At 42.2% G+C, this 26,311-nt stretch overlaps 3 protein-coding genes across 3 annotated transcripts in view; all 3 read right to left on the bottom strand.

Moving 5' to 3' along the window:
* Positions 1–6,391, bottom strand: part of LOC308123160 (ras/Rap GTPase-activating protein SynGAP-like) — a gene marked incomplete at both ends in the record, with an annotated part of 41,945 nt that extends 35,554 nt beyond the window's left edge. The window contains one exon of the mRNA XM_080485492.1: positions 6,292–6,391. Coding sequence (XP_080341618.1) covers positions 6,292–6,391 — 100 coding nt within the window. The remainder of the gene's footprint in view (positions 1–6,291) is intronic.
* An 11,067-nt stretch (positions 6,392–17,458) lies between these two features.
* vps72a (vacuolar protein sorting 72 homolog a) lies at positions 17,459–22,602 on the bottom strand. The gene is made up of 6 exons (XM_080484320.1): positions 22,216–22,602; positions 19,880–20,032; positions 19,162–19,282; positions 18,865–19,041; positions 18,533–18,677; positions 17,459–18,276 (listed from the first exon to the last, which is right to left on the bottom strand). The coding sequence occupies exons 1-6, from the start codon at positions 22,330–22,332 to the stop codon at positions 17,886–17,888; spliced, it is 1,104 nt and encodes a 367-aa protein (XP_080340446.1). The 5' UTR covers positions 22,333–22,602; the 3' UTR covers positions 17,459–17,885.
* A 1,750-nt stretch (positions 22,603–24,352) lies between these two features.
* LOC308122883 (leucine-rich repeat and immunoglobulin-like domain-containing nogo receptor-interacting protein 1) lies at positions 24,353–26,182 on the bottom strand (the record flags this gene model as incomplete). The annotated part of the gene is made up of 1 exon (XM_080485032.1): positions 24,353–26,182. One exon carries the CDS (start codon positions 26,180–26,182, stop codon positions 24,353–24,355), a length of 1,830 nt encoding a protein of 609 aa, XP_080341158.1.
* Between the last annotated feature and the right edge of the window lie 129 nt (positions 26,183–26,311).

The following is a 26,311-nucleotide window of genomic DNA, read 5'->3' as shown; positions in this document are numbered from 1 at the left end:
TGGATGTGTTCGCAACGGGCTATTCTGAATGTAAATTGCTGTCAGGACGGAGTGTGTGGGCGGCAACAGCCTCTAGCTAACTGTGATACAGGCAGAGAGAAAGACAGAGAGTAAGACTGTGAGTGGGTGTTGCAGAAACATACTCAACCTTTAGCATAGATATCGCTATTAATACATATTTTGAAACTTAGCTCTTTTTTTTCTTTTTTCTTTTTTTAATAAATGGAATAAAATCATGACCTTTTAAACAGGATGGTGTTTTTGTTTTTTGGGTTTTTTTACCTGTTGGAGATTATAAAAATAGATAACACAAAGACATAACGTGTTGTCTCTAAAGGCACATAAAAACAGAACGACCCAAACAAAATACTAATTCTAAAATTGAATTCAAATGATCATGAAATCTCACTTTATTCATTTTCTACGAGATACGCTAATTCAAACCTCGGCTGTCAATCGAAGGCTTATTTCCAAATGTGCAAGAATCGAGAGGAGCCTCTACGTCGTCATCACAAGTTTATTTAATTTAATCACCCACCCTGAGCAAATCTGTCTTATTAGTTTACTTCAATCAATCACAACAAGCAAATGTCACTGATTCCTGCTTCCATGTTAACTTACATAACAGCACCACACTGCATGAGGGGAAAAAAAAAAAAATGAAAAATCCCCCCCTCCTCACACAGATCTACTGGAGGTCAATGAGACGGAGAGCTGCTAGAAAGCTCACTCAGGCTGCACTGAAACACGGAGATGCTCACAGCAACGGTAGCACGTCTAACATTGGCAGCACGAAGGATACAACATCCAACGCCTGCAGAATTCAGGTTATATAGAAGTCAGTGGAGATTTGTGAGTAGGAGCTCAATAAATTTCACGTTTCATTTGGCAACAATGATTTTGAGCCGATATGTAAGAACTAATCTTGCAATAATAGACAATCACATCATTTTAAGTCATTTTAAATGTAACAAAACCACTGAAGTGATAACCTGGCAATAGTGTTATAGGATATTCTGTCAATTTTGTACTAATATGTAAATATTGATTAGTCGTCATATTCATTTAATGAGGGTTTATACTTTGAACACTCAATCGTGATTGTAAAAATTTTTCAATTTTATTATAATATTGGCAAGTTATTCCATCAGCGGCTTTATTACATTCAAAATGGCCAAAATTAGTATCTTACTGGCATTTATTAGGTTCTCGGTTCCTACAATTTTGACCTTGAAGGTATACTAGCACTATTCTGAATTGAACGCATCGTCAGGAATATCTCTCAATTTAAGTATTTTTGACGAAAATGTTAAATTCACAAAATAACTGTACACAGACGTGTTAACACGTGCTGCATGTGAAACAGCTGCTCTTTGTTGTTAGAAGCAGGGTAACGCTAAATTTTAGGTTAACCAACAGAGAAATGTCATTCTTGCAGCACTTTGGCGTCTGTGTGAAGGTGGATGACAGAAGGTGGATGACAGAAGGTGGATGACAGAGGGTGGATGACAGAGCTTTCTTTGCTGGAAATAACATGAAACCTTCTCCCAGCATGTAAAAAAAAAATAATCTGAATGAATATTAGATCAACTTTCTTTTCTTGTTATTTCAGACTCTTTTTGTCACCAGCGTGTTTGTTCAAGTGTTTCTGAAAGTTTGATTTAATTTCGTCATTTGATTAAAAAAATTAATTAAAAGGTTTTAATGAACCAATCTGCACTTATTAGCAATATCAGCATGTTGATATAGTCTGCTTCATGATCAGGACACAGAGATGCGGAATCTCTGAATGTAACCAACGTTTGCTTTAACTAATGCAAAAACTACTGTTTTAATACTCACATTTTACTTCAGAATCATCTATAAGTCCAACACGGATCGAAAACAAACAGATCCAAAGACACAAAATGAGCAGATTTCCCTGTATATTATAAAAGCTGTTAATAGCAGATCACAGCGGTACTTGTTCTAAAAATCTATTTAAGACTTTGCCTCCTCTCAAATTATACCTGTGTCCTCTGGAGGATACAACTGTGACTCAGAAAAAGAAGAGTGTGGTGCAGATTGTCTTTAACAATATGGGACAATACAAGCTTCAGGGTGGTTATGTTCAAGGATGAATTCAGAAGACATAATTTGCATGTTTTATGCTTTTTAGCATTTGAATAGGTGAAATAAAGTCACTATGTACAGTATAGAATGAGTCACATTTTGAAACGTTTAAATAATGTAAGTAGTTACCAGCCGACGTGGGTGTTTTTTGTTACTGGCACGCTGTGTACAAAAGAAAAAAAACATCTTTAAATGAGGAATAAAAGCCTCTCGGTGGTACTTTCTACGCGTGCGCAGCACATTCCAGAACAGGGTTTGATTCACTGCATTAATGTGGGAAGCCAAATCTTTTTGCAGACAAACTGAGTGGGCTTCACACCATTGTGATTGTTGGTAGTAGTGATGGCGCCGTCCAGTTTGTGGCAGCGTTTCCAGTCACGCTCGCAGGATCTCGTTACATCTGGTCTGGAGCCTCCAGTGACTCACAGACCAGCCTGCTGGGGCGGACTCATTCATGTCGCACTCATGTTGTCTGCGTAATTGCCATATTTCAACTAGTAAACACTGTTCATGTGCACAACCAGCTGCTAATTACAACACGGGACTCTGCTCTTGTTCTGACAGCTCCCGGTGTCCAGAATGTAAACATGTCTCCAGAACCCGACTCATGATTAACTGCTAGTTTTCGACACACTATTTGGTCCAAATGTGAGAATTCAGAATAAATGGAAAAAAAAACGGATCCAAATTCATTACAATTCATTTCCAATAGATTTATATCCGGGCTAACACGTGATAACTATTTATACATTTAAATAGTTAATATCATTGTTTTTCTTGTTTGTTTGTTTGTTTGTTTGTTTCTGATAGATTTTCCATCACATCTGTCATGTTTAGTTTGTTGGCTTTGTGGTATTTCGTAATTTTTTTTCCTTGATTTTTGTGCTGAAAGTAAGAGCTGTAAATTGGTTTTCAAAAAAAAAAAGGTTTGAGAAATCAATCTGCAATTTTTGTGAATTAATCAGTTAATTTTATTTCAGATTGAAAATTCTATCAGTGCAATAGAATTTTATTTGCCACACTGTGTGTATATTTTGTATGTGGATATGAAGATTAACTTGCACTGATTTCATTCATTTTGCAATCTACATGCAACTGAATACATTTCTTAGAATATGAAGAACATTTGGTTTGATTTGTTGGTAAATTCTCATAAAAATGGTTAAAACTGAAACTTTTCTTAAGTTTTAGATGGATTTCAATATTGAGTTCATCTTTATTTACCTTTGGGCTCCACAACCTTGATTTAGATAAAGTAGTAATGGATGAATGGATATACGTATAAATCTAATATTTTCTGCAAATTAGTCATTTTAATATCATATGTTGGCAATTTTGTATATTAATGATTTGCCTATTTTTATTATGAATTCAATGTGTCCTTTTTCTTCCTCAGTTCATGATGCATATGTGTGCTATTCACTTAGTGGCTTGCATGCTTTATTTTGTAGGTAAATGATGTGTAAAGTGGTTTTCTTTTTATTCATATGGCTTCTGAAGGGTCACAATATGAAAACTTCCTCCTATGATGTGCTGTATGACAATATAACTGATAAACGATATGTTTTATCCTACAGAGAAATGCCTCGAGGAGCAAAACTGATTAGTGAAATTTAAAAACCGTTGTAATTTATGTATTTTTGGGGGCAAATTTCACCTAAACGCTATCAAATTTAGCACTTTACATATTCTTATCATTACTTTCCATTCTCATAAAAATAAGAGTCAATTTAACGGTGTTTTGGTTGGGGTTTTTTTAGGGGCGAGTGAATTAAGTTTTGCAGTTGATTTATGATGTTATGTAGCACCCCAGGCTACAGTGCTGACAACAGCTGCAGTTTTAAGTAGTTTTTTTTTCTTTTTTTAAGATTAAAATCTAATAATTTATTGTTGTGTAAAAAGCTTTGTAGAAAAAGAACAAAGTCATATTGTGTGTGTTCATTCCAACAGCTAAAAAATCCCCTAAACGCTTTACAAGAAGATGTCTCTAGATATCACAAGAGAAAGGTATGTAATATATTTTGGTCATTCTCAAATAAATATCTCTTTTAAACAACGCACACCCCTATAAATGTGCATTACAGGACTCAAGCGACTCTTAAGAAGCTTGGAGATGCTTCATTTCCTGTTGTGGATTCGAGCAGCGTCACAGCTGTTGAAATGCCGCGGACGGCGTCAATGTGTGCAGAAAGTTAAGGCCACTCGTTAGCGCCGCGCCGTCCAAACGATCAGCTTGCATGACTGACAGGAGCAAAACCTCATTTCATCAACTTCATGGCTCTTTGACATGCTGGCAGCAGTGCCCCGGGAGCTTCGACACGGTGTGAGCGCGAGCAGCGATTTACAAAACGGGAAAAAAGGCACCGGGGATGTGCACTGCTGGCATGACGCTGCCTGCTTTCAAATGCAAAGCCAGGAAACATTACAGCTGTTTAAAGCTGTTAAAGAACCCTTCGCCTCCAGACCCAAACGTGGAGGAATTAAAATAGCTCCTTTTTCTGAACCTGGTATATGGCACCAAAAAAGTTAATAAGGCTTAATTATGTAATGATAAATATATATATATATATATATATATATATATATATATATATATATATATTTGTAAACTCTTAGGATGATGGGTGTAGTCGGCTGTGTGACACCGCCGAGAAACTGTGCTTGGTTCAGAGCCACTGTGCTGCTATGTTTAGAAGCAGCACTGTAATCAAGTGAATGTAAACTGCACAGGAGAGGGAGAGCTGCAGGATTTAGAGAGGAGGTGGGTGGAAGGGCTGAGGAAGTGGGGCCGGTGTGGGCACGGGGGAGCCGCGGGAAACAACCTGCCATCAGCTTGAAATCTGACAGATATTTCTGATGGGGGTGGGGGGGTGGGGTGGGGGCGAAACACACAAACAAAGTGACGTCCAGCTTTCTGCAATGGAGCCACCATTTCTGAACACACATGCAAAAGAGTAGCCTCCATAAACAGAATGAAGTTGCTACCCGTCATGTGTGTTTTCCAGCGTGATGCCAGTTTCTCTCCTGCCTGTCCTTCTGCTGTGTGTGTGTGTGTGTGTGTGTGTGTGTGTGTGTGTGTGTGTGCGTGCGTGCGTGCGTGCGTGCGTGCGTGCGTGCGTGCGTGCGTGCTTGCGTGCTTGCGTGCGTGCGTGCGTGCGTGTGTGCGTGTGTGCGTGTGTGTGTGTACTAGCCAAGAGGAGTGTGGCCTAGTTACCATAGGAACGTGTTTGCAGCTTGTGCACCGCTCTCCACCAAACTACCTTCATTTTTACTAATGTATTTAGAGGCATTACTGCGATGCTTGGAAATGAGCAGACCCAAATTAAAGAACTGAGAATGAAATCAAAGAGATCAAGCAGCAATTTGAAGCCCTCAACAGCAACTGCACCCTGATGTTCCTGCGGCGTCTCAACGCAGCGCAGTTGCAAACAGATCCAGCCTCCGCTGAGAAGCCCCCCTACAGCCCCAACCACCCCGATTGTTTCCTCATATGGCCACTAAACATCGCTGTGGTTGCTGCTAATGTTGGAACTTAAATAAAAGCTTTACGCAGAGCGCTAACTAACTGCAAATTATTATTTTCTTCCTGTCCCCCCCCCCCCCCCCCCCCCCCCCCCCCCACCCCCCGGTCCCCCAGAGGGAGCAGGAATGGCTGCTTTCATGTGGGGGAAGTAACGAGACCACACCGAGGACCACGACTCAAAGCTGGTGTAAAAGGCAAATGGCGCTATCAAAACCTTGAAGATGTCAAAATAAAACTCCGGGAGTGTGACAAAGCAGGGGCTCAGAGGGTGAGTGATGCTCCAGCGGAGGAGTGAGTGGTTAAAAAAATAAATAAAAATCCTCAATATACTGAGGTACCTTTGTAGGGCTTTATAGTGCTGAACAGGACTGAGACGGCACGGCACAGGGAGAGTTTAGCTGAGCTGTGTGTCCGAGGTTAGAGCGCATGATAAACCGTTCATTCACCATTGGCAACAGCAGGATTTCAGAGAGAACAGCGGACTAAAGGGCACAAATATATATAAAAAAACAAAACATATACAACAGATAGAAAAAAAATTTAAAAATCTCATCAGATCACAACAGATGGGAGAGAAAGCTGAAGAAATGACATGCGGGCAAAGCCGAGAGCGGAGCAGAGTACACTGTGACCGGGTCTGGACTAAACTGACTCACTTGGGGTTAAAACTCCAGGTCCGCCACAGCAAACCTCCGCTTGACCAACCAACCCAAACTGACTCTGATGCGGCAGCCACGTCTTTGAAGATGTGTCCATGCAGCTATATGGCACAGACACAAGTCAAGTATTTTTCCTTTTGGTTACTGACATCTGATGGATCACCAGAATGACAACAACAACAACAACAACAACAACAAAAAGTTTGGGCAGCAAAGTATGTACATGAGAATAACAGATAAATCAACATTAATATAGATGGTATGATGAAACAAAAACAAAACTGGACAATGTCAGGTCATGCTGCACAAATGAGACAATCGAAAGATGCAATCAGTTGGATTTATCCTCCTTATATTAAGTGTGTGAGGATTCCGGAGGGAGCAGGTTTTCCCGGCGGGGACGGGAGCGTTTTCTGAAAACAAACGTGACTCAAATGTAAGGAGGCGCAGTCGGCAGCGGCTGCGGAGCATGTGCACAGACTCGCAAAAGTTGTCGTGAAACGTGTCGGCTTGTGTGGCGCAGAACAACGGGAGGAGGCTCCTCCGCCGATCACAGCTGCCCTTTATGGAGTCGCAAGCTAAATGTCACAACAGTGCTCAACCTCAAGCTGCTACTATGATTAATTGATAAGCATTTCCACAGACATCACTGGCATTTAAAGAGCCCCTCCAGGCACACTGGAAGATGTGTGAAAATAAAAAATAAAAAAATAATAATAAAAAATACTCCGCTTTGAATAATAGTTTGTGTCGGACAAGATTTTCCCATTAAAAGATTGAATTGTCTGTTTATTAATAATAATAAAAACTACACTGACACGCCTTTTGCCTCATGACAAGACTCAGACTGACTAAATATGCTAAAACTTTTTCTCTTTGAAGTTAAACTAGTAAATATGAGACGTGTGTTTTCTTGAGAAGAGCTTTAAATTGACAGCGAGTGTCCTGTTAGATTACGTTCGATCTCCACACTTTGTCAGAGTTTCATTAACTTTAGAAACGTTTTCACTTTCAGCAGACCGTGCAATATGTCTTTGTAGCGTCAAAGTCTGGACGCGACACGATAAAATACTGAGGCGAATTCACGTCCTTCCTTCGTGTCATGACAATTGTCCTACAGAATAAGAAAAGATCAACCTCTGTTGACGCGTCTTCACTTTGCTACGATACCTGAACATAATAGCAGCAGTCAATTCAGGTTGTCTCGTTTGTGACATTTGCTGGACGGGGAAGTGTCCGTCCCAGCTGGATGAGACGCCAGCTAGTTAGGCTGCACACACAAATCCAGCATGGCTTCCTCCGGTGGTCATATGAGAACAGATGATAAGGAGGAATCGAGGGCCGGAGTAGCCGGACAGTCCTGCGAGGAGGACATTTCTGCATCGTGAGGGAGTGTGTAGTCAGACAATTACCGGAAGGGCAAAAATGTCTTCAGGTTTGTTTGGGGGGGTTTTCCCCCCCTCGAAATGTGAGGATGGGGAAGACTTTACGGCCTGCGGCTAAAGAAAACTATTTGAGAAGATTGCAGGACAGAAGCTTTGACAGTAGCTCCTATTATTATTTTTTTTATTATTCTTGGTAGAGAACATTCAAACAGACTGACAAAGGCTTTCTGTCCTTGGCAGCAAGAAAAAGCTCCCTCCGTGTGTTGCATTGAAGATGGCTGAAGAACAGCCGAATTACGAGGGAAACTTGGTGTTGGAGCAGAGGCGGGCGGCTCTTTGCCGGCTGTCAGGCTCCCCGGCTGACAACTGTGACCGAGCGCGCGACGAGTCCAAATTCTCAGCAATTCAGAGGGAATTGAGAGAGATTAATAGACGTCGGTGATCCACAGCTTTCCATTTCAGCTAACACAATAATTCCATGGAGAGATTGTATGAGATTGGCCTATCTTACTGGGATAGCCATTTCACATGAAGGAGGATGAGGAAATCCACTGAGGGCAAGTGACTCAGGCTGAACCGGACTCATCTTGTTTCGTCAAGAGCGCCGCCTTAGACATTTCATTAAGTGAAGGGCTTCTATTTCCACCGCATTATGTTTTATTTCTGTTTTATTTTTTGCGTCAAGATGGGCAAGTCTATGACAGAAGTGAGCATTAAGTGCAACATTATAGACCGTGAAGATGGTGGCTGTCTGTCACCCGCTGAGAGGGAAGAAAACCGACATAGTCATTATTAAACAACATCACACACATTTTCTCCGTTCCTCTAAAAGCCAGAGAACCCAGTGCAAAGTTCAGTAAAACTGGGACACTGTGTGGCAAATGCTCATTGATCGGAACCTACAAAGTAGGAATCAGTGGAGGAATCCAAATACCTGAGCAGGCTAAAATACACCTTCAAATATAAGCTCTTTCATATCTCATCACGGAGTTCAGCTCCCAGAGGCTCCCTATAAACCATGCAGGGGTTCAATGTGCAACACTGAGAAAGCCAATTAGGTAACTGCAGGCATCAGTGCAATTAGAGCAAAATGGCATGGAAGTCTAACTTATTCAAAAGCCCCCCCCCCCCCCCCCCCCCCAACAATAAAGACTTGACATGAGGAGAGCAGCAGGTTTCTGCAAGGATCAAATCAGAAAAGAACAGAACTCAAATTGAATAGCCGGGTCCAATTCCATGTCAGCTACAATGTGTATGAAGGGATGCGATGTGTATTTCACAACACTGTTGCTTTAGAAACTCCCCTTTGTAAGGATTTGCAGGCATTTCATGCAGAAGTGCAGTTGTAATGCAGCCTGTGATACTCGGGGCCTCGTAGCCTGAAATGGTGCATGCAGAGAATTGCATCTGTGGAAAAACTCTTATCAAAAAGCCTTCATGCTGCTAAAGCTGAAGGAGGGGGCGGCCTCTGGTTACAGCCAACAAATCCTTACAGTGGTTCAGATCTGGTTTTCTGCCAAATCACCTAAGCAACATAGAGTCTTGAGGAGAACTCGTCCACAAAAGAACTGGTTGCTTCCAAAATAATTGCATCTTATCGAGAGAATTCTTGTTTCCCATTTCTGCTACCTTGCTCCGTGTCCCACTTTGCCTGAACCCATCACTGAGTCATCGGAGGTCATGCAGCCTGTAATTCTTCATCACATAAGCAACACACAGAAGGTGGACTCCTCCTCTCCTCCTCCTCCTCCTCTCTGTGTGCAGCTCTGCTGAGTTTCACACAGGTATTACCAGCTGATGTAGGTGGACGGGCACCTGCAACACCTGGGCTGGTGAGTATTCCCTACATCAGCTGTCACTGACACCAGGTGAACACTTGACTGGAATAAAACACTTTCAATAGGGAGGGGGTGTGGGTTGGGGGTGGGGGTGGGGGTAGTAATCCATGCAACTTTCCTCTCACCCATTTCATACATCACTTACCCTAAATCTCGGGACTTCCTGGTGAAGAAATATTGACAGATTAGTTACATCTGTGGGGTGCAGACTGAATCCTGCAGGGCTTTCAGGGCACTTGGGGGGAGAAGGGGGGGGTAGGGGTGGGGTGAGTTTCCAGGATTACTTGCTTTTTGGGACCAAGGTAGAAACAGTTTGTGCAGACCTGAGAGAAGGTTTCCAAATTAAAGGCCAGTGCTGTCCTCTCTGAAACATTAGGCCGACCTGTGGTGTCCAACGTGGGGAGCTCCGCTTGTCCCCCACCTGTGCTGCAGTGTGTGTGTGTGTGTGTGTGTGTGTGTGTGTGTGTGTGTGTGCGCGTGTGTGGTGGGGGGGGCAGTGGAGGCGGGATTCTTGGGGATAACGTGAAGCTTGACTGTCAACCTTCCGATCAGTCCATCACTGGTGCCAAAGCTTCTCCTCTCCTCTGCTCCTCCTCTGCTCCTTCTCCTCCAACTCTGTAGCAATCCAGGAACTGGGATGTGATCCCAATGCAGCTTCCTCGGAAATAGAAACAATCTCTTCTGGGGGTGGTTTTTGTCATCTTAAATGTTTGTTCTGGGCGCATGTGACTCCCCCCCCCCAAAAAAAAAACCACAAAAAAAAACCCAGACCCCCCCCTCTGCGTTGCGTTTTAATGTGAGGATGATATGAACTCCTGTTGGCGCATTCGGTCCAATATCTCGTCTTCCGATGTTCACGTCTAACGACACTGCGCGGTTTACAAGCACAGCGGCGATTTACGCTGATATTGACACGATGGTGACGGTGATGGAGCTCAACTCTGAGCCGCGATCAGCCTCGCTGCACATCGCGCGCACTTGAAAAAACCCACGGACGCGTCCGGGAAACACGACGCGTCCTGTGGCGTTCACGGACCCGAGGCGCGCTGCAGCAAAATTCAACAAAATCGGATTCGTGCACATCTTCTGGGGAGCTAGGGAGATTGAATCTTAGAAAGCGGCGTGTAGTTCAGCGACGTCCTCATAATCCCGGGAAGGAAGAAAAAGAGAGAGAGAGAGAGAGAGAGAGAGGAGGGCTTGAGAGATCCCGGAGCCAAAAAAAAAAAAAAAACCCAAACCAAAAACCTGTCGCGGCGTCCTCTGCGCGCTTCCAGTCCGTCACACCTTCGTCTTCATTTGCGCTCGGAGGTGGTGGGTGAAGTGAAGTCTCTTCCCTTGAGGGCGGAGATGGAGTGTGAGATAGACACAAACAGAGAACCGACGCCTCCAATGGCAGCTGAGTCCGCCCTGCGATGTACCATCATCTGGGAGTTTGTAACAGTAGAAATAATAATAATTTAAAAAATAAAAGAGGCGACGTGACGCCCACTGCGCCCAATAATTACAATGGAAATGAGACAGGGGAGTTACAAAGTTCATCTTAAGTTACTTCTTCAATATGCAAATGTCTCGTGCAGAATGTAATATGGAAGCGTGGGTGTTGGCATCCAAACGTCCCCAGGCTTATTTTTATCCAGAATATTTATGATTGTCTTTATCTGTAAAGGGGGATGAGAAACAATCAGACATCTCACTCTGTGTGTCACTACAGATCCGTGGGAGGAATATTCCCAAAGGGCCACAGGTGTGTGGTAACTTTGAACACAATGGAAAGCGTTGACACTCACTCCTTTTGTACATACATCTATTAAGGGTGTGTATCTGTCTCATTACATACATGGAGTCGTTTCAGAAATCTTCAATGCTCACGTGCTAAATTGCAAATTGAAAGAGGAGTTGGATAAAAGTATATTTTCTTCCATTCTTATCGGTCATTAGGTAATCAGTTTCTGTTGAATTTGAACTGACAAAGCCAAATATCAATCTTACTTCACGTGAACCTCCACTTTATGAGTTCCAGTTGAGTCTACTTGTTATCCTTGTGTTCGACATCAACTGATCATTGATATGTGTGAGTGTGTCACCAGTGACTCAGTCAGTGATCCAGGCTGGGATCACCTCCAGTGAGCTGAACAAAGCAATACGGAAGATGGACGGATGGTTTTTGACAAAGTGAGTATTGATCCAGGACATGCTCCATCGTCGCAGCTTTATCTCCAAAGCTCCCTGGCAGACTTTACTGGCTCAGTTACGGAATGCTCCAAAGTCACAGGCCTTTACTTACGTTTTCAAATATTTAATATGTTGTATGACCTGCTGGTAAAGTCGCATTCATCAAATGCGAGCATGTATGTGCATTTCTGTAATTTAAAAAAAAAAAAAAGCAGTTTGTTTACTACTTAAAATGAGCAAAACAATGGACAAAATGGAATATAAAGGACAACTGTTGGCACTGCTGGTGTTCACACTTGAGACCACTATTCATATCCCCGTGAGAAAAAAAAAACATTTACCAAAGCTTACGTAGGCATGTTGTGAAGTGTGTTAGTTCCTCTCACCTGAGCAGGTCGTTCTGCTGCCGAAAGGTAACATAATATAGCCACTGAAGCTTTAGGTCTTCACCAGTCAGACGCCTGACAAAGTGGAAAGTTTTCTGTTGTTTTTTTTAAGTCTGGAACTGTGAAGATTTAATGTATTCAGAACCTGAGCTGGTGTTTAAAAAAATTGGATTTTCATTTTGTGTTAAGACATTGATTCCTCGCTAAATTAAAATTGAGTAACACAAAAGATAACTTAAAAAAAAAAAAAAAAAAAGCCACACTTGATTTAACTAGCTGCTTAAATCCTTGTATAATCTTCTTGGCCAATGGTAGAAAAGCTTTTTGCACAGTATTAAGAGTGGATTTTGTTCCTTATTTCAAAAGAACGAGTTTCTCAGCCAATGACTTTTAATGTGCATGTAGGCCTCTGAGCATTATTCAACAGAGACTTGCTTAAAATGTGAATTGTTCCTGAATAGTACCAAGAGATGCTTTTTGTGTTCAGAGAACTCAAATACCCCCCCACCCCCCAAAAAAAAGAAACACAGGGCGGATCAGCGCCTCTGTGTGACTCATTTGGATTTTAATAGTCTGTAATTGGATTTCATTCTTGTGACTATGAATGTGCCAAAAAGGAAAAAAGAAATATCCATATAGGTCCAGAGATGTGGGGGAAAGAGCTATTGTTCTGTTTTAAAGGATCTTTATTCTGATATCTGCATGTAAACATGTTGCATAAGGATGTAATGGTAATTGTTGCTGTATGTGTCATAGATTATTTTGTGGGAATGTATAAAGACTGTTATGTAAATGCCGGAAAGCCCAGTAAGGTTTTGATCTTTTACATCACAAACACGGGCTTTTGGTATAAAGTCATATTATAAGAAACATTTCATGACTGGTAACGAATCAATGACTTAACAATTAAAGGTTTGATCTGTAAGAAACACACTAGAAAAGTCTGGGTTTTAAAGTGTGTGTGTGTGGCTACTTTTGGCCTGTGTTTACATGACAATCATTTTTCCTGTATTCCTCTATTTTCCAAGAATAAACTGGAGTAAATTCAGGCTCTACTGGGGTTTTCCTTTATGAGAATCTAAAAAGTGTAATCCATCTTCGCCAAACAACAAGGAGCAGGGAGCAGAAGAACATTTGATGAAATTACATCAAGAGAAAGTCTTATTTAAGGACTCTGGATGGCACATGCAGTCCTAGGGAGGGAAAAAAAAAAATTTGCAGCAAGAAGAAAACCTGGAAACGACACATCCTTACAGTTTCACTCTCAACGCTCACTCAGTCACACACACATCACCATGGAAACTGATAAAAGAATAGCTGGCCTGTGAAAAGAAGCGATTGACAAAGCATAACATATATCAGAACTTGAGCAGTCAGCAAGAAACAAGCATACAGAATAACTGAAAACAAAGAGAAGATGTACACAAGAACAAAATGCTGCCAAACTTAAGAGGAAGACGCACAATGTGCAAAGATGTCAAATAGAAGTGTCTAATTTTCACTACAAAATGAAGGGAACGTGGCATGATAGTGATGTGATCTGTTTCCGTTTACAAACTGGTGAGCTGATCCCAAATCAACTTCTTGTAATCTGGCGAAATTCAACCCCTTCGTGTAATTTGAGTGTCATTTTGACGTGACGTGACGCAGCCGAGACGTCAAATTCCACCGTGAAACATCAGAGCAGAAACAAGCAGGAGAGCGCGAGTTGAAGCGAAGGAATGAAAGTTGTGCGGATGTTGCAGATAGCAGAACGGAGAGGGTGGGCTACCGAGGAGGGGAGAGGGCCGGGGAAGGAGTACAGCACAGAGTACAGCACAGTACACCACCTACACTCGTCGCCATGGCAACTACCGCACGAGAACGGGTGATAATGCAGTTCCCTCTCTTCCTATTCTGAAAACTGTTCAATTGGTACCATATGCACCGAGCAGTATGTGGGAGACAAAGCTTCCCCTGTTCTGTTGTTGCACAGGATATGAGGAGTTTGGGTTTTGTTTTTGTTTTTAATTTGGAAGCATTAAAGTATTATTCTTCTAAAACACTGCTGGCTAAATATTTCAACTGCATATTTCATGTACATCCATCCACCAGGGACGTCGTCTTAGCCCATCATCATCATCCTCGCTTTAAGGGATAACTTGTTATTTTTGCATTAATGTGTTAAGGTTTTTGTTTTTTTTCCCTTCCTTCACCAAAAGCAAGTGGCACAGTGTGTGGGCAGCAGGTGCTTTCAACGAACAAGTATTGAGGATGATAGATAAGAAAAGGCAGACCAAAGACAATTCGCTCCTCTGCTTGGCATGAACGCGGAGTGACACCGTGACGTTTAGTGCAGCTTGTTCTCCGGAATCTGCATCATGAAGTGAAGGCGCCACAGTGTGGATTACAGTTTGGCTCGGGGTGTTCACTGTGGAACTTGTGTCAACAACGTGCAGATGACAATGCACATTGTGTGTGTGTACAAAATTATAACTAGGGTTTAGCCATAAAACAACCAGGGGAATTACTTGAGACAGTGACTTGCTGCTACACCCACTGACTTTTTTTTTTTTTTAGCCATCTTTCTTTGAGCCTTTAATCATATCCTGGATTTTTTAATTTATTTTTTATTTTCATTGTTTCCTGCCAAAGCAGCACAGTTTCTCTCACACCAGAGCGAGGATTTTCTTTGTCCATTTCTCTTGTCGTTCAATGTGAATTTTGCGCAGCAAGATTTGTCTTATTTATTTGAATGTAACTGAGGTGAGGCCGGTTGTGGGACGGCCCGTTGCAGATGCTTGACGTGCGCCTGCATTTCTCCTGCAGCACTGCAGTGTCGTTTGCATTAAAAAAAAAAAAAACCGTCAACAGAGATGGAAAGTTTATTTTTGCTCCTGCTGTCATTGTTGTTATGATGACTCCACAACCCCTTTTAAAATATGGCATTTTACTATTAATGGCCGCATTAAATCAATATTCATAATTATGCTAATAGGCTTTATGTAACAGATTATTCACTTGTTGTTGTTTTTTGTTTTTTTTCCCCTGGTGGATCACTGTTTTTAATAAATGTGTTGCCTATCAACAACAGTGTCAAGTGACAGCATTTTAAAAGGGTCCTCATCCACTGACACTTTCAGCAAAAAGCACAAGCGAATCAAAGAGACGAGGCTCGAAACTTAGAGGGAGTATACGTGTAAAAACTCAACATTTACTTTGATTATAAATAATCTACCTGCAGTCCAAGAGCATCGCAGCTCATTAAATGTGAGAAGACAACGATGGTTTGTGTGCAGAAGCATGGATCAACGCATAAACAAACACACCGAACATGTTTATTCCTCTTCTGTTACGGCGGAACTGGCTCCCGGTCAAAACTGTGTATACGATTTGAAATCCTCTTAACATTAAAAGCTCTTTATGGTAGATACGGTATCTATCTCACCGTTTCATCTCCACTCTTTCCCCCTTTTCACGTTCTCGTGCAGACCGACCAGTTCCATCGTTCAACCTCGATTTAAAAAAAGAAAAAGAAAAAAAAAATGCTTGTATATTTTTAGCTTTATTTTTTCTGACACAAGCTGACCTTGAGTGTCTTTAACGGGCTTCTAAATCAAATTACTAGTTTCTGCTTTCTGAACTGCCCTTGAAAGCTTCTCGTTTACACACGCTGAACAGTCGTGACGTAATAAACACCTGCCTAATGACGTGGGAAAGTCTCTCTTTGGTTGTTAGTGCTTTTCAAAGTGTGCGGCAGACACCAGGTTTCACGGTTCCAACGACTACAAACTAAAAAAGACTTGTGCAAGCGTGTTATCATGCAGTGGATCCTTTAAAGCCTGAGCAAAGCGCAGCCTCAGTGTATCAGAGTTTTGGCTGAACATGAACCTGTTGCCGGCTTATTGCTTTTTATTCCACCGACACTGAGGTCTGCTGATCGAGAACAACCATCGCTGCGGGGTTTTTTATTTTTTCTCAAGATGTTCAGACTTGAGTCATCCAGCGATCACAATCTGACCCTTCCCAAAAACTCGCACAAATGACTGCACTCGTCCACTTCCCCAGCTTCTAACACGTCAGGTCTGAGGACAAGCTGTCCACTTCTTGTCTGATGTATCCCACAAAGCAACAGGCTTCATGGTCATAATGTTATGGCTCATCGGTGCGGATTTGGCAACCGAGGTTTTTCCACTTAAGTTATAAAAAGAAACCATTTGTCAGCTTTCATCAGTCACAAAAAAAAAAAAAAACATACAAGTATTTCTGAGGTACAGTAGCAGGACGTGAATATCAAAGATTAAAACAGGTTGAAAAAAATATATAAATAAATAAAAGCCTCAGATGAAGCTGGAGCATTAAAACCTGGTTACTCGTTTCTCTGAACTGCTTACAAGACGTCATCATCAGGACCCAGTAGGAAACAGGATGCTTTTGGCACTCGGCTGAGAAATTTGGGAGCTTTTCTGTGAAGGTGAAGCTTCTGCCTGAACCTCCAAGAGTTTCAAGGTCGGAATCATCATCATCATCATCATGTTCCCAGCTTGAGTATAAATCATCATGTCTGCCTGTATTTTTAGAAGCCAAACTCTATAAACAGCCGCAATGAAAAAAGGACTTATTGTGCTGGTGGGATTTCTTTTCGCCCCGACTAATTCATGCCCTGTGATTTCATAACGTTTGATTATTTCTGTCCCCCCGGCTCCGGGACACCAGCAGCGGTGACTCTGGTACTCTGTGATTGTGTATCGAGAGAATAAATATAGAAAATCTGATTTGGGGGGGTCCAACAAAGGATCAACATAGCTTCATTATTCGCCACTGAAACCCAAACAATTTTTCTCTGCTCTTCACAATGAATGTCGGGAGGCTAAAAAAAAAAAAAAAAAAAAATCCATTTTGTAAAAGCTTCATAACCAGATTGAACATACTCAAAATGCTTGTAAAATTGTCTGCTTTATTTAGATCCTGTTGTCGACTCAGACGCGGCGAGCAGATAAGAGGACATGCAATAATAAAATCCACAAACATCAAGAGAAGGAATGAGGACGCGACAGCGGAAGGCTTTCTTTTGTTGGGCACCGTCACAGAACAGAGGATTTCATGCACGTTTTGGCAAAATGTGAAGGATTTGATCAATTGAAAGTGTCAATGATGAGTCAGACACACAAACTATTTCATGTACTTCAACAAGATTTATTTCTTTTATATATATATATATATATATATATATAACTTTCAATCACATCCAAATAATTTAAGAGGCGCTGGAAGGGAACGACGGCAGAGTAAAAACACATCCTTGTTTATATTAGATGAGCAAAGATCACGTCTGTGGTTTGTTTTCCTCAGCTGCTGTTATTGGGAGATGCACTTTAAAGCCAAAGAAATAGTGACGCTTAATCATTTCAAGATTCAATCTTTTATTTATTTTTTGTTGTTGTACAATTGTAGAAACAAAAAGATTCAACGAGTATAAAATACAAATCATTGGGGGAGAAAAAGAAAAAAAAAGAAAAAGAAAAGCTGCCAACGTGGAGATCCGACCTTATTCTGGATCCCAGACAGTCATCGTGTCTCTTCCACCCCACCTGGGTTATCTTTATCTCTCACAAACACGCAGACAGGTGCATCTCAAATAAGGCCAAGTGCAGTTTGTGTTCCATGTTTGTTGTACTTTTTATGTACTTGAATCCAAGTATGACAGGCTGTTCAACCCCCAGAACTCTGCAGTGAAAAGGATGCGAGCAGGTCTTTCATGAGGTCGGTTGATCCATATCAAGTCACTCCGTTTGTAATAAAAAAACATCTGTCTGTAGCCGTTTGGTCGTTTATGTGGCGGCGGAACTCTGCTTGACCGCCATTTTCTGCCGCGCGCCCTTGGCTGCCGAGGACTCGAGTCCCGCCGCCCCTCCCGACGTGTTTGGGAATCCATGAGCGGCCACGTATTTCCGGTACGCTTCCCGGATGATGCGGAAGGCGCGCGTGTTGGCGTAGGGTATGTCTGTGACCGGGTCGCGGTACAGCGCGGCCTTGTGGGTGACGGGACAAACCTCCTGGACGGGCAGCTGCGGGCTGGGCTGGGCGCCGTGCGGGAAGGCCACCTCGAAGGCTTCGTCGTCGCTGAACGTTATGTAAGTGCGCGAGCACAGGCCTCCGGCGGGCTGCTGGGCAGGCGTGGCGGGATTCTGAGGAGCGGTCTGAGGAACATCTTGGTCCAGTCTTTGGAACGAGATGGAAATGATGAGAATTACTCGTTTGCTTTCTACACAGATGAAATTGTCTTGAGAAGATTTAACTCTGCACTGACGTCTCAATGGCTTTGCTTTACCTGCTTTCAACCGAATTCATGAGATTCAGTACAGAACGCCACAGAAACTGGATTAAATACTTAGGAAGCAGATTAAACGGAGCAGCAGAAAGGTCCACAGAACATCTGCCGGACTGATTCTAAAGCCATCTGGCAGGTCATACGTACCCCTCAACGTCAACGTTTTCTTCTTTCAGGACGGAGTGGGAGACGAGAGGCATGAGGACTGAATGGTAACGGATTGTCGGTCCCTCGAAACGCCGCTTTTTATGAACTTGCTTCTTCTTGTCCGCTTCCAGACGCTCATAGTTTTCTGGACACAAAATATACAAAAGGGAAATTGATTTTTTCTCCCCACAGTATAATCACTTGCAAGCCCTAAAATAAATATCCACTTTAACACTGCAGACCTCAGCGAAAACACAGGGAATTCCCTTTGTGTATCGCCTGTCACATTTCTGTTGATTTTTCTGCCGAACACGTTTCAAACGTTCTCGTACCGAGGGATCGGATGTTGACCTCGGCTGTTATTTTGGCCTCGGCCAGCAGTTCCTCCTGGGTCAGGGGTCTATCGCGGTGAGCACCTCGCCTTCTCCGCGGGGCATCCTGGCGCTCTTGTAAGCGCAGATTGGTCTTGCGCGTGTGCTCACTGGTGGACTGTCGCACAGACTTACGGGCTACAGGGGAGGGGGGGGAAGGGGGGGTGGAGACAATATTTAAAACTGATGCAGTTACTGTGTCATTACCATGTAAGTAAGCTGGGACGTGACCCAATTAACAGTGAGTAGAAATCTTACTTTCAGCAAAATCCTGGAATTCCTGAGGGATCCTCCTTTTGAGCTCCACTTTGCTTTTTTCAGTCTTCTTTTGTTCCTCGTGAGGTTTCTTGGGTTTGGGCTTCGCCACCTTAATAGGTTCCTTAAATTGAATAACAACCTTTTAATTTCAAACCCGTATCATCAATGAACAGATGTATGAACAGGCTTCGCTTCATAGCGCCTGCCACACACTTCCTTTCAACCAACGGAGCAAATAACACATCAAAACAAGCCTGTCTTCATTCGTTAATACCAGTAATGGACAAAATAAGCACTTTTCTCCCCCAAAAGGATGTAAAAATCCTACAAAAATGTGTTGTGGAATCTGTGATGCTGTCTGTTCGATCAGCTGCTGTTGGAGAGGATTTCATGGCGGCTCCAGAGGGGCTGCAGAGCAGTGATGGTAAGAAGCAGCTTTAAAGGCTCAGTGTGTGGAGTTGTATCAAGCTGAAAAGGTGCACATGTGCTGAAAAGACTTTGGGGAGCAACAAAGGGATAAAAACTCGCTGGCAGCTCCTAAATTTGATTGTTTGGAGAGAAAACAAACAGTTTCTGAAGTCAGGCTGTAAATTTGTGGCGAGAAACGCAAGAGTGCAACAACAGCAGCCTGTTTGTTATTTACAAAGTTCTCAGTTAGTAATACAGCCCGTACTGGTTTTAATTAATTTCCACAGCTTCTTATGTACATGAATATTACCTTGTAAGCTTTCGTGACAACCCGGCCTTTCCTCCGAGGTGCGTCTTCCTCCTGGTCACTGTCCGGCTCGTCGCCCTCATCGATGTCAAAGTCACTGTCCACCTCATCCTCCGTGTCTGAATGTTCACCGTGATACTCATCGTCCCCTGATTCCTGAAAAGCGAAGACCAGTGCAGGATTGAAGCGCTTAGCTCAACACCCTCGACTCGGGTTTTAAATACATAGTTTGTAACCTTCAAGCTCGCAGAATACAGCAATATTTAGGATTTTGGGGGAATTGTACAGCGCACAAAACAGAATTTAACTGTAGGACCGGCATGAAATAGGAAAGATTAAATAAAGAACGGCTGTGTAAACACTAAATAAGGTGAAGAAAACAAAAGTGACGAGGAAACTCTAACAGCACGTTGAAGTTTAGATCTGCTGTGGCGACAAGCAGCAGAACAGGCCACGAGGTGAAAATGCTGGAGAACAGACTGTCCTTCAAGTAGAAGCATGCACACAGACACGGTCACACTGTTTCATCAGAGTCTCAGCAGAGATGACGAAGGCATCTCAGGACCCACAGATACTGAGATGCTTTCTTTTTTTTTTTTTTTAAATCTAACCACTCTTGTCAGAACTGCCAGAGCAGCCACTGCCAAATCCCCCTACACAAGTTGACCTTTGAACCAGCAGCTGTTTGAGGAAAATCAGCCGTGCTTTAAATTGAGGAAGCAATGTGAGTATTTTAAAATGTAATTTCAGGCTCTCCGGTGTGCTCTGCCACACAGTATAGTCAGTGTGCGCTTCTCTTCTCTCTTTGGCGATCAAACAGTAAATGTTGGTATCCAGTCACATCCTGTTCATCTTCACAGCTGAGAGAACGTTTACAGTCAATGACAAGAGTGCAAGTCGACCTTGGAGGCTGATCAGTATGGAGATTACATGTTCTCCCTGTGCATTCCTGTATTATTTCCAGTAACTAACTTCCTCCCACGCTCCAGAAACATGTCTGAGGTTTGGTGGGTTATTACATTTCCCATAGGTTTGATTGTGTCTCCATCTTTCCCCTGTGATGGACTATGATCTGTCCAGAGTGGAACCAGCTGAGATCTGCTCCGCTCTGACATGACCACGAGTTGAAGAAACCAGTATAGAAATGAATAGATGGAACACAATGACTTTAATATTTGACACATTTATGTAGACTAAGTTTTCCCCACACATTTCAGGTTGTTTTAACATGAATTTACTTTGCTATCTCAAATTTCTAAACTTGAAGTCGGAGAAAGCTTTTTAAAACCCCACACTAATCTGCCTGCATTAACTGCAGGGATTATGCCAGTAAATCTGTGTACGTGGGATAACATTTATTGGTGGTGGGACTTTGAGATGAACGCTGAAGAAGATAGTAGGCACACAACTTACGCAGTCTAATACAGGAACTCTCCCTTGGTCATGACTGTAGAATGGGTCATTTAAACCAAAATCAGTAGATGTCTCCTAAATAGCATTAACATTTTCACGTGGTGAAATTGTGAAAATCGGAATGGAACCATAAATCTAACTATAGTCAATCAACCCACAATCAACCTTTATGCAACTCCAGGGGGAGTTTAAACAATTCACAGATATGTTCCTTCTAGTTTTATATGATGCCTAGGAAAACAAACATCTCTTGACCACAGCCAAATTTAAAATCAAAGAGAGTCTGCAAAGCACTGATAATTTAAGACAGCTGGTTGAACAAGTGTCCCATTACAGCTTTAATATTGGTTTCAGCATAATTAAGAATCAATGATGAGGATCTTATAAAAGTCACAGACAATGTCAATGATAAAAGCAGCCATACAAGGATTGTCATGAACTGATAATAATTACTCCAGAAGAAATATTTAACCACAAATAAATGTGTTGGCCTTTCCTATATTTTACATATGAAATGAAATTGAGTCTATGCTTAACAGAAAAGACTCTATATTTTATGAATATTTTAGTTCATGATTCACTCCCTGAATTATATATATATATATTTTCATTAAATAAAGAAATCGCTTCTATTGTATTTGAATATTTTGAGATACGTCTTTGTAATAATCGAGGAATTGTTTTGTCAAACAAGGTATTAAGACCATCTAGAGGATGCTCTTAATACCTTGTTTGTTATTGTTTATGATCTACTGTACCAGATCTGTAAAATAACTGATTCAAGATGACTGTAACCCTCAGTTGAAGCCTAATAATGAATAAATAAATGACCGTTTTCATTCATCATAACAACAACCAGTCCTGGACCCATTCAGCTTTGCTGCAGCTCATTCAGCACAACTTGCAGGGTCAGTTTGTTCACTCACGTCGTTGAAGCCTCCATACGTGGTCTTGTAGAACTCGTCCTCTTCTTCAGCATCCAGGAGTTTGGACATGCGGTTCCCCGCAGTCTTTCTGGGTTCACGGCTCCCCGCCAGAGTCATGGTGGAATCTCACAAACACGGCTAACACTGGCTAGCTCCGGGGCTTCAGCCGCTATCGACTGGACGTTGAGGCTGGAATAACTTGCTTTTCTTCGGTGCCCTGACTCATCGGTTTGTTTGCTGCTTACTTTAAATTAAGCGGTTCCAGTTACCTCTACTCTGCTGCGAAATGTCGCACTGAATTTAACTGTAGTAACAACGATTTGGGCAACGAGCTAATGGCTAAGACAGAGCGGTACCTTTTGTTTGTGAAGACGTCACTTCCGGGGCAGCAGATGTACTTCCGGGTGTTCAGAATGAAACTGCAGGCGCTGACAATTTTACTTGTGTTAGATTGTTTAAAATTTCCACTTTTTATGGAGGTTTTGTTCCAATTCCTTATTTTCTAAATGTAGTTTCCAAAATTCCAAAATATTACAGAAAATTTAATCACATATATATTTTTTTTTTGCATGCGCCATATGTCAAAGACAAACAACAGTATTTGCATTAATTTCACACTAATAATTAAAACTTTCAAATATAAAAAGAAGAAGTTTTTGTCCTCTAATTGTTTTTGTCCTTAAATTGTATATTTTGTAAATGAAGGTCAGCCAAAGTTCAATCATGCATACTTTATCCTGTGCAGAGTCACGGGGCGTTGGAGCCAATCCCAGTCTTGGACAGGCCAACAGTCCATCACAGGGTGGACACAGAGAGAAAGACAACCACACACTCACATTCACACCAAGGAGCTATTTTGAGTCATCAATTAATCTCACATGCATGTTTTTCAAAAGTCGGAGGAAACTGGAGGATTTGGAGGAAACATACAATCTCCACACAGAAAGCCCTAGTTAGTATTTGAACCTATGACCTTGTCACTGAGAGGCACTTACCACCGCTCCAATATACAGCCTGGTGATGGTACTGTATATTCCCTTTTATATATATATATATTTATATATATCAACAGGAAAAAGAACATTCATTTTTTAATATGCATCCTCGCATATGATTGACAGCAACATTTGTTCATTTGAACAAATGTGCTAATAAAGTTGATTGACTTATATCAATTGATGTGTCTGTGGTAGTAAACACTTATCATCTATTGTAAAAATCAAGTATATACAGTATTCAAACTTTATTATTTGTATACACTTTTATAGATTTACTGCATTTATTGCCAATGTTTCAACAGTTGGATGTAAAATTAAAGAAAAAGATTGTCTGGAGTGAAAAACAGTTAAAGAAATTAGATTAACAGAAGACATACATAATTAATTTTTTTATAATTTTATGAAATATGCAAATATTTCAGTTCTGAAACATTTGTTTTTAATGACACCAATTTAAACAAATGCATTATTGATTTATAGTTATTTATTGTAATTTACAGGATGAAACTGATGTTAATTTTTCAAAATTTGAAAAGCAACAAATAAACATCAAATACTGCAAAAAAAAAGAGACCATTTTAATGTATTCAACATAAACAAGACCCCCCCCCAAAAAAACATCAAAATAAATAAACAATCGGATATTTTTAGAATAATGACAAAATGAGTGACATCAGATAAAGAAAAAGTTTGGTAGGAATACCAAAGTTGAATCCAGAATATGACAAGTTAAGCTCAATATAAGGTGAATATTTTTTTCCTCCTTGGTGGTTTGCTTTAAGAAACCAAATAAAAACAAACTGAAAGATTCGTGGCGGCAAACTATAATATTAGATTATTATAAGTAATACATTTTCACATTGACATGCATTAAATACATTCACTTTGGCTATTTTACACCATTTCCTTTGTTTTAATACAGTTTTTGTCGTGAACAATATTTGCAACGGTTGACATGCCTTCGGGAAAATGTTAATCATTCTTTGTCTTCTGCTTTGTTTAAGTTAATGTTAAACAACTTCATGCAAATAAAAAAATTTTGACTTTATGAAACATTCTCCTCTGCAGCAGTAACATACAATAAAACGCAATCATTGTAACACAGTCATGTCAAGTAAAAATGTAACTTTGATCTGTTCTCATATTAGTTTCATGGTGTACCTGCTTGTCTCCTGCCTGCTGCTGGTCCCTCCATTACTACTGGACGCAGCGCTTCGGGGCACGTATGCGATTGTGGCTGTGTGCTTTATTTGCCCTTTGCTCTTACTCCAAAACAACATAAAAACAAAACACACGCTCACGGAGCTGAAGAATGAGAAGAAGCCAATGGTTACTGCTATCAGCAGGGTCTTGACGTCAAATGGGAGCTTTTCATTGGCAGTCCTGTCCGGAGAGGACGACGGAAACACGGGCCAACCTTTAAGACGGAAGGGGGTTCTTGACGAGGACGTGAATGCTCGGACATGAAGGCTCACTGTCAAGCTGTCGTTTCCTGCTGCATTCGTTGCCACACACAGGTAAGTGCCACTATCTTGAGGCTGAGCAAAACGAACCTCCAGCGTGCCGTTGGAGAGCGCTCGCATTCTACCGTAGGGCGATAAAAGTCTGAGCTGTGGGTTGAGCCAGCTGACAGATGGTACAGGGTCACCCTCTGCGCTGCAGTAAAACACCACCGTGTGTCCCTGGTCCACTCGCACGTCTTGAGGTTTACGTTTTAGGATCCGAGGCTGTCGACAGGTGAGCAGAGTCTGGACCTCTTCCTTGGAAAACTCCAGGAAATCCCAGCTCTGCAGCTGAACCGAGGTAGCACAAGTTGGTCGGCGTCCGCCAAAGTCCACTGACGGCTGCCCTCGTACCATCCAGAGCAAGCGGCAGTCACACACTAATGGATTGTTATTAAGCCCGAGGGTTTTCAGAGTGTCCACTGAATGGAAAACTCCTCCTTCAAGTGTAGTAAGAAAGTTACTGGACACATTCAGTGAACTGAGACGAATCAATCCCCTGAACGCTCCAAGTTCAATCTGAAGCAACGAGCCTCCAATGAGACGCAGCTCCTGGAGGCGGAGAAGGTCCCCGAGGAGGTTCCCGTGAATGCAGGTGATAGGATTGAAAGAAAGGTCCAGGTACACGAGATAGACAAGATGATGTAAAGAGATGTAGGGCACAGCACTCAGGTTGCAGTGTGTGATGGTTAGAGATGTGAGATTCAGACCAAAGAGACTGTTTCCTGACAGCGTCTCAAGCCAGACGCAATGAGAAATGACCAGTTCTTTAAGGTGCACTAGAGGGCGGTAGGAGTAGTTTGGCAGTGTGTCGAGGCCCAGGCGGTAATAATGAAGGCGCCTCAGCACACTCAGCTGTGCGAGTGCCTCCGTTGGCACAGCAGTGAGGTTCCCTCCGTCGAGGTACAGCTCCTCTAAGCTGCTCAGTCCTGCAAAAGTTTGATGAGAGATAAAAACTAAGTCGTTCTCAGTTGCTTTGAGAAACTGGAGGCTCGCCAAGTCACTGAAAGTGAAGTCTAGAAAAACAAGGATCTGATTGCTGCTTATATCCAGCAACTGCAGGTTTGTCAAACCGGCGAACGCTCCCACTGGAATAATCTTCAGGTGGTTGTGAGAAAGGCGCAGCCTCAAGAGGCTCTGCAGGCCGAGAAACGCCTCCACTTCGATGAATCCCAACAGATTGTCACTCAGATCCAAGTCCAGCAGCTGCGTTAAGGAGCGGAACTGCTGGTGCTGCAGAGTTTTGATTGTATTGTGGGTCAAGTTAAGCAGTTTGGCTTCGTGCGGGAGATCATCGGGCACGGATGGAAGTTGACTGCTGGAGCAGTTGGCCTCCAGCAGCACGGCATTGCAGCGGCAGGACGGCGGACACAGCGCGCGTGTTTCAGGCGTTAACGCCACGCCTGCCGCCAGCAGGTAGAGCGCTCCCCAGCACAGCCTTTGGTGGAAGACAGAGCCCTCAAACATCTGGCGACCTGCCTGCATGTGGGAGAAAAACACAGCTGTGAAAACATAAAGTTTATTTGGTTGTCAAGTTCTGGAAAAAATAATCTTATAATAGATAGAGTGACTTTTATTAAACTAACATAGTGAGAA

The sequence above is a fragment of the Lipophrys pholis genome (genome assembly GCF_963383615.2).
Source record: "Lipophrys pholis genome assembly, chromosome: 17".
NCBI classification, from domain to species: domain Eukaryota; kingdom Metazoa; phylum Chordata; class Actinopteri; order Blenniiformes; family Blenniidae; genus Lipophrys; species Lipophrys pholis.
Note: the sequence above shows the minus strand (reverse complement) of the source record. Positions and strands in the feature narration are given on the sequence as shown.

What these genes read in the sequence shown, in the direction of transcription:
- vps72a (XM_080484320.1), bottom strand. Translation starts at nt 22,332, where the DNA reads ATGACTCTGGCGGGGAGCCGTGAACCCAGAAAGACTGCGGGGAACCGC. An exon ending in CGTATGGAGGCTTCAACGAC is followed by an intron (nt 20,033 to 22,215) that starts GTGAGTGAACAA and finishes TTCGCTTTTCAG; the next exon opens with GAATCAGGGGACGATGAGTA. An exon ending in ATTCCAGGATTTTGCTGAAA is followed by an intron (nt 19,042 to 19,161) that starts GTAAGATTTCTA and finishes CCTCCCCTGTAG; the next exon opens with CCCGTAAGTCTGTGCGACAG.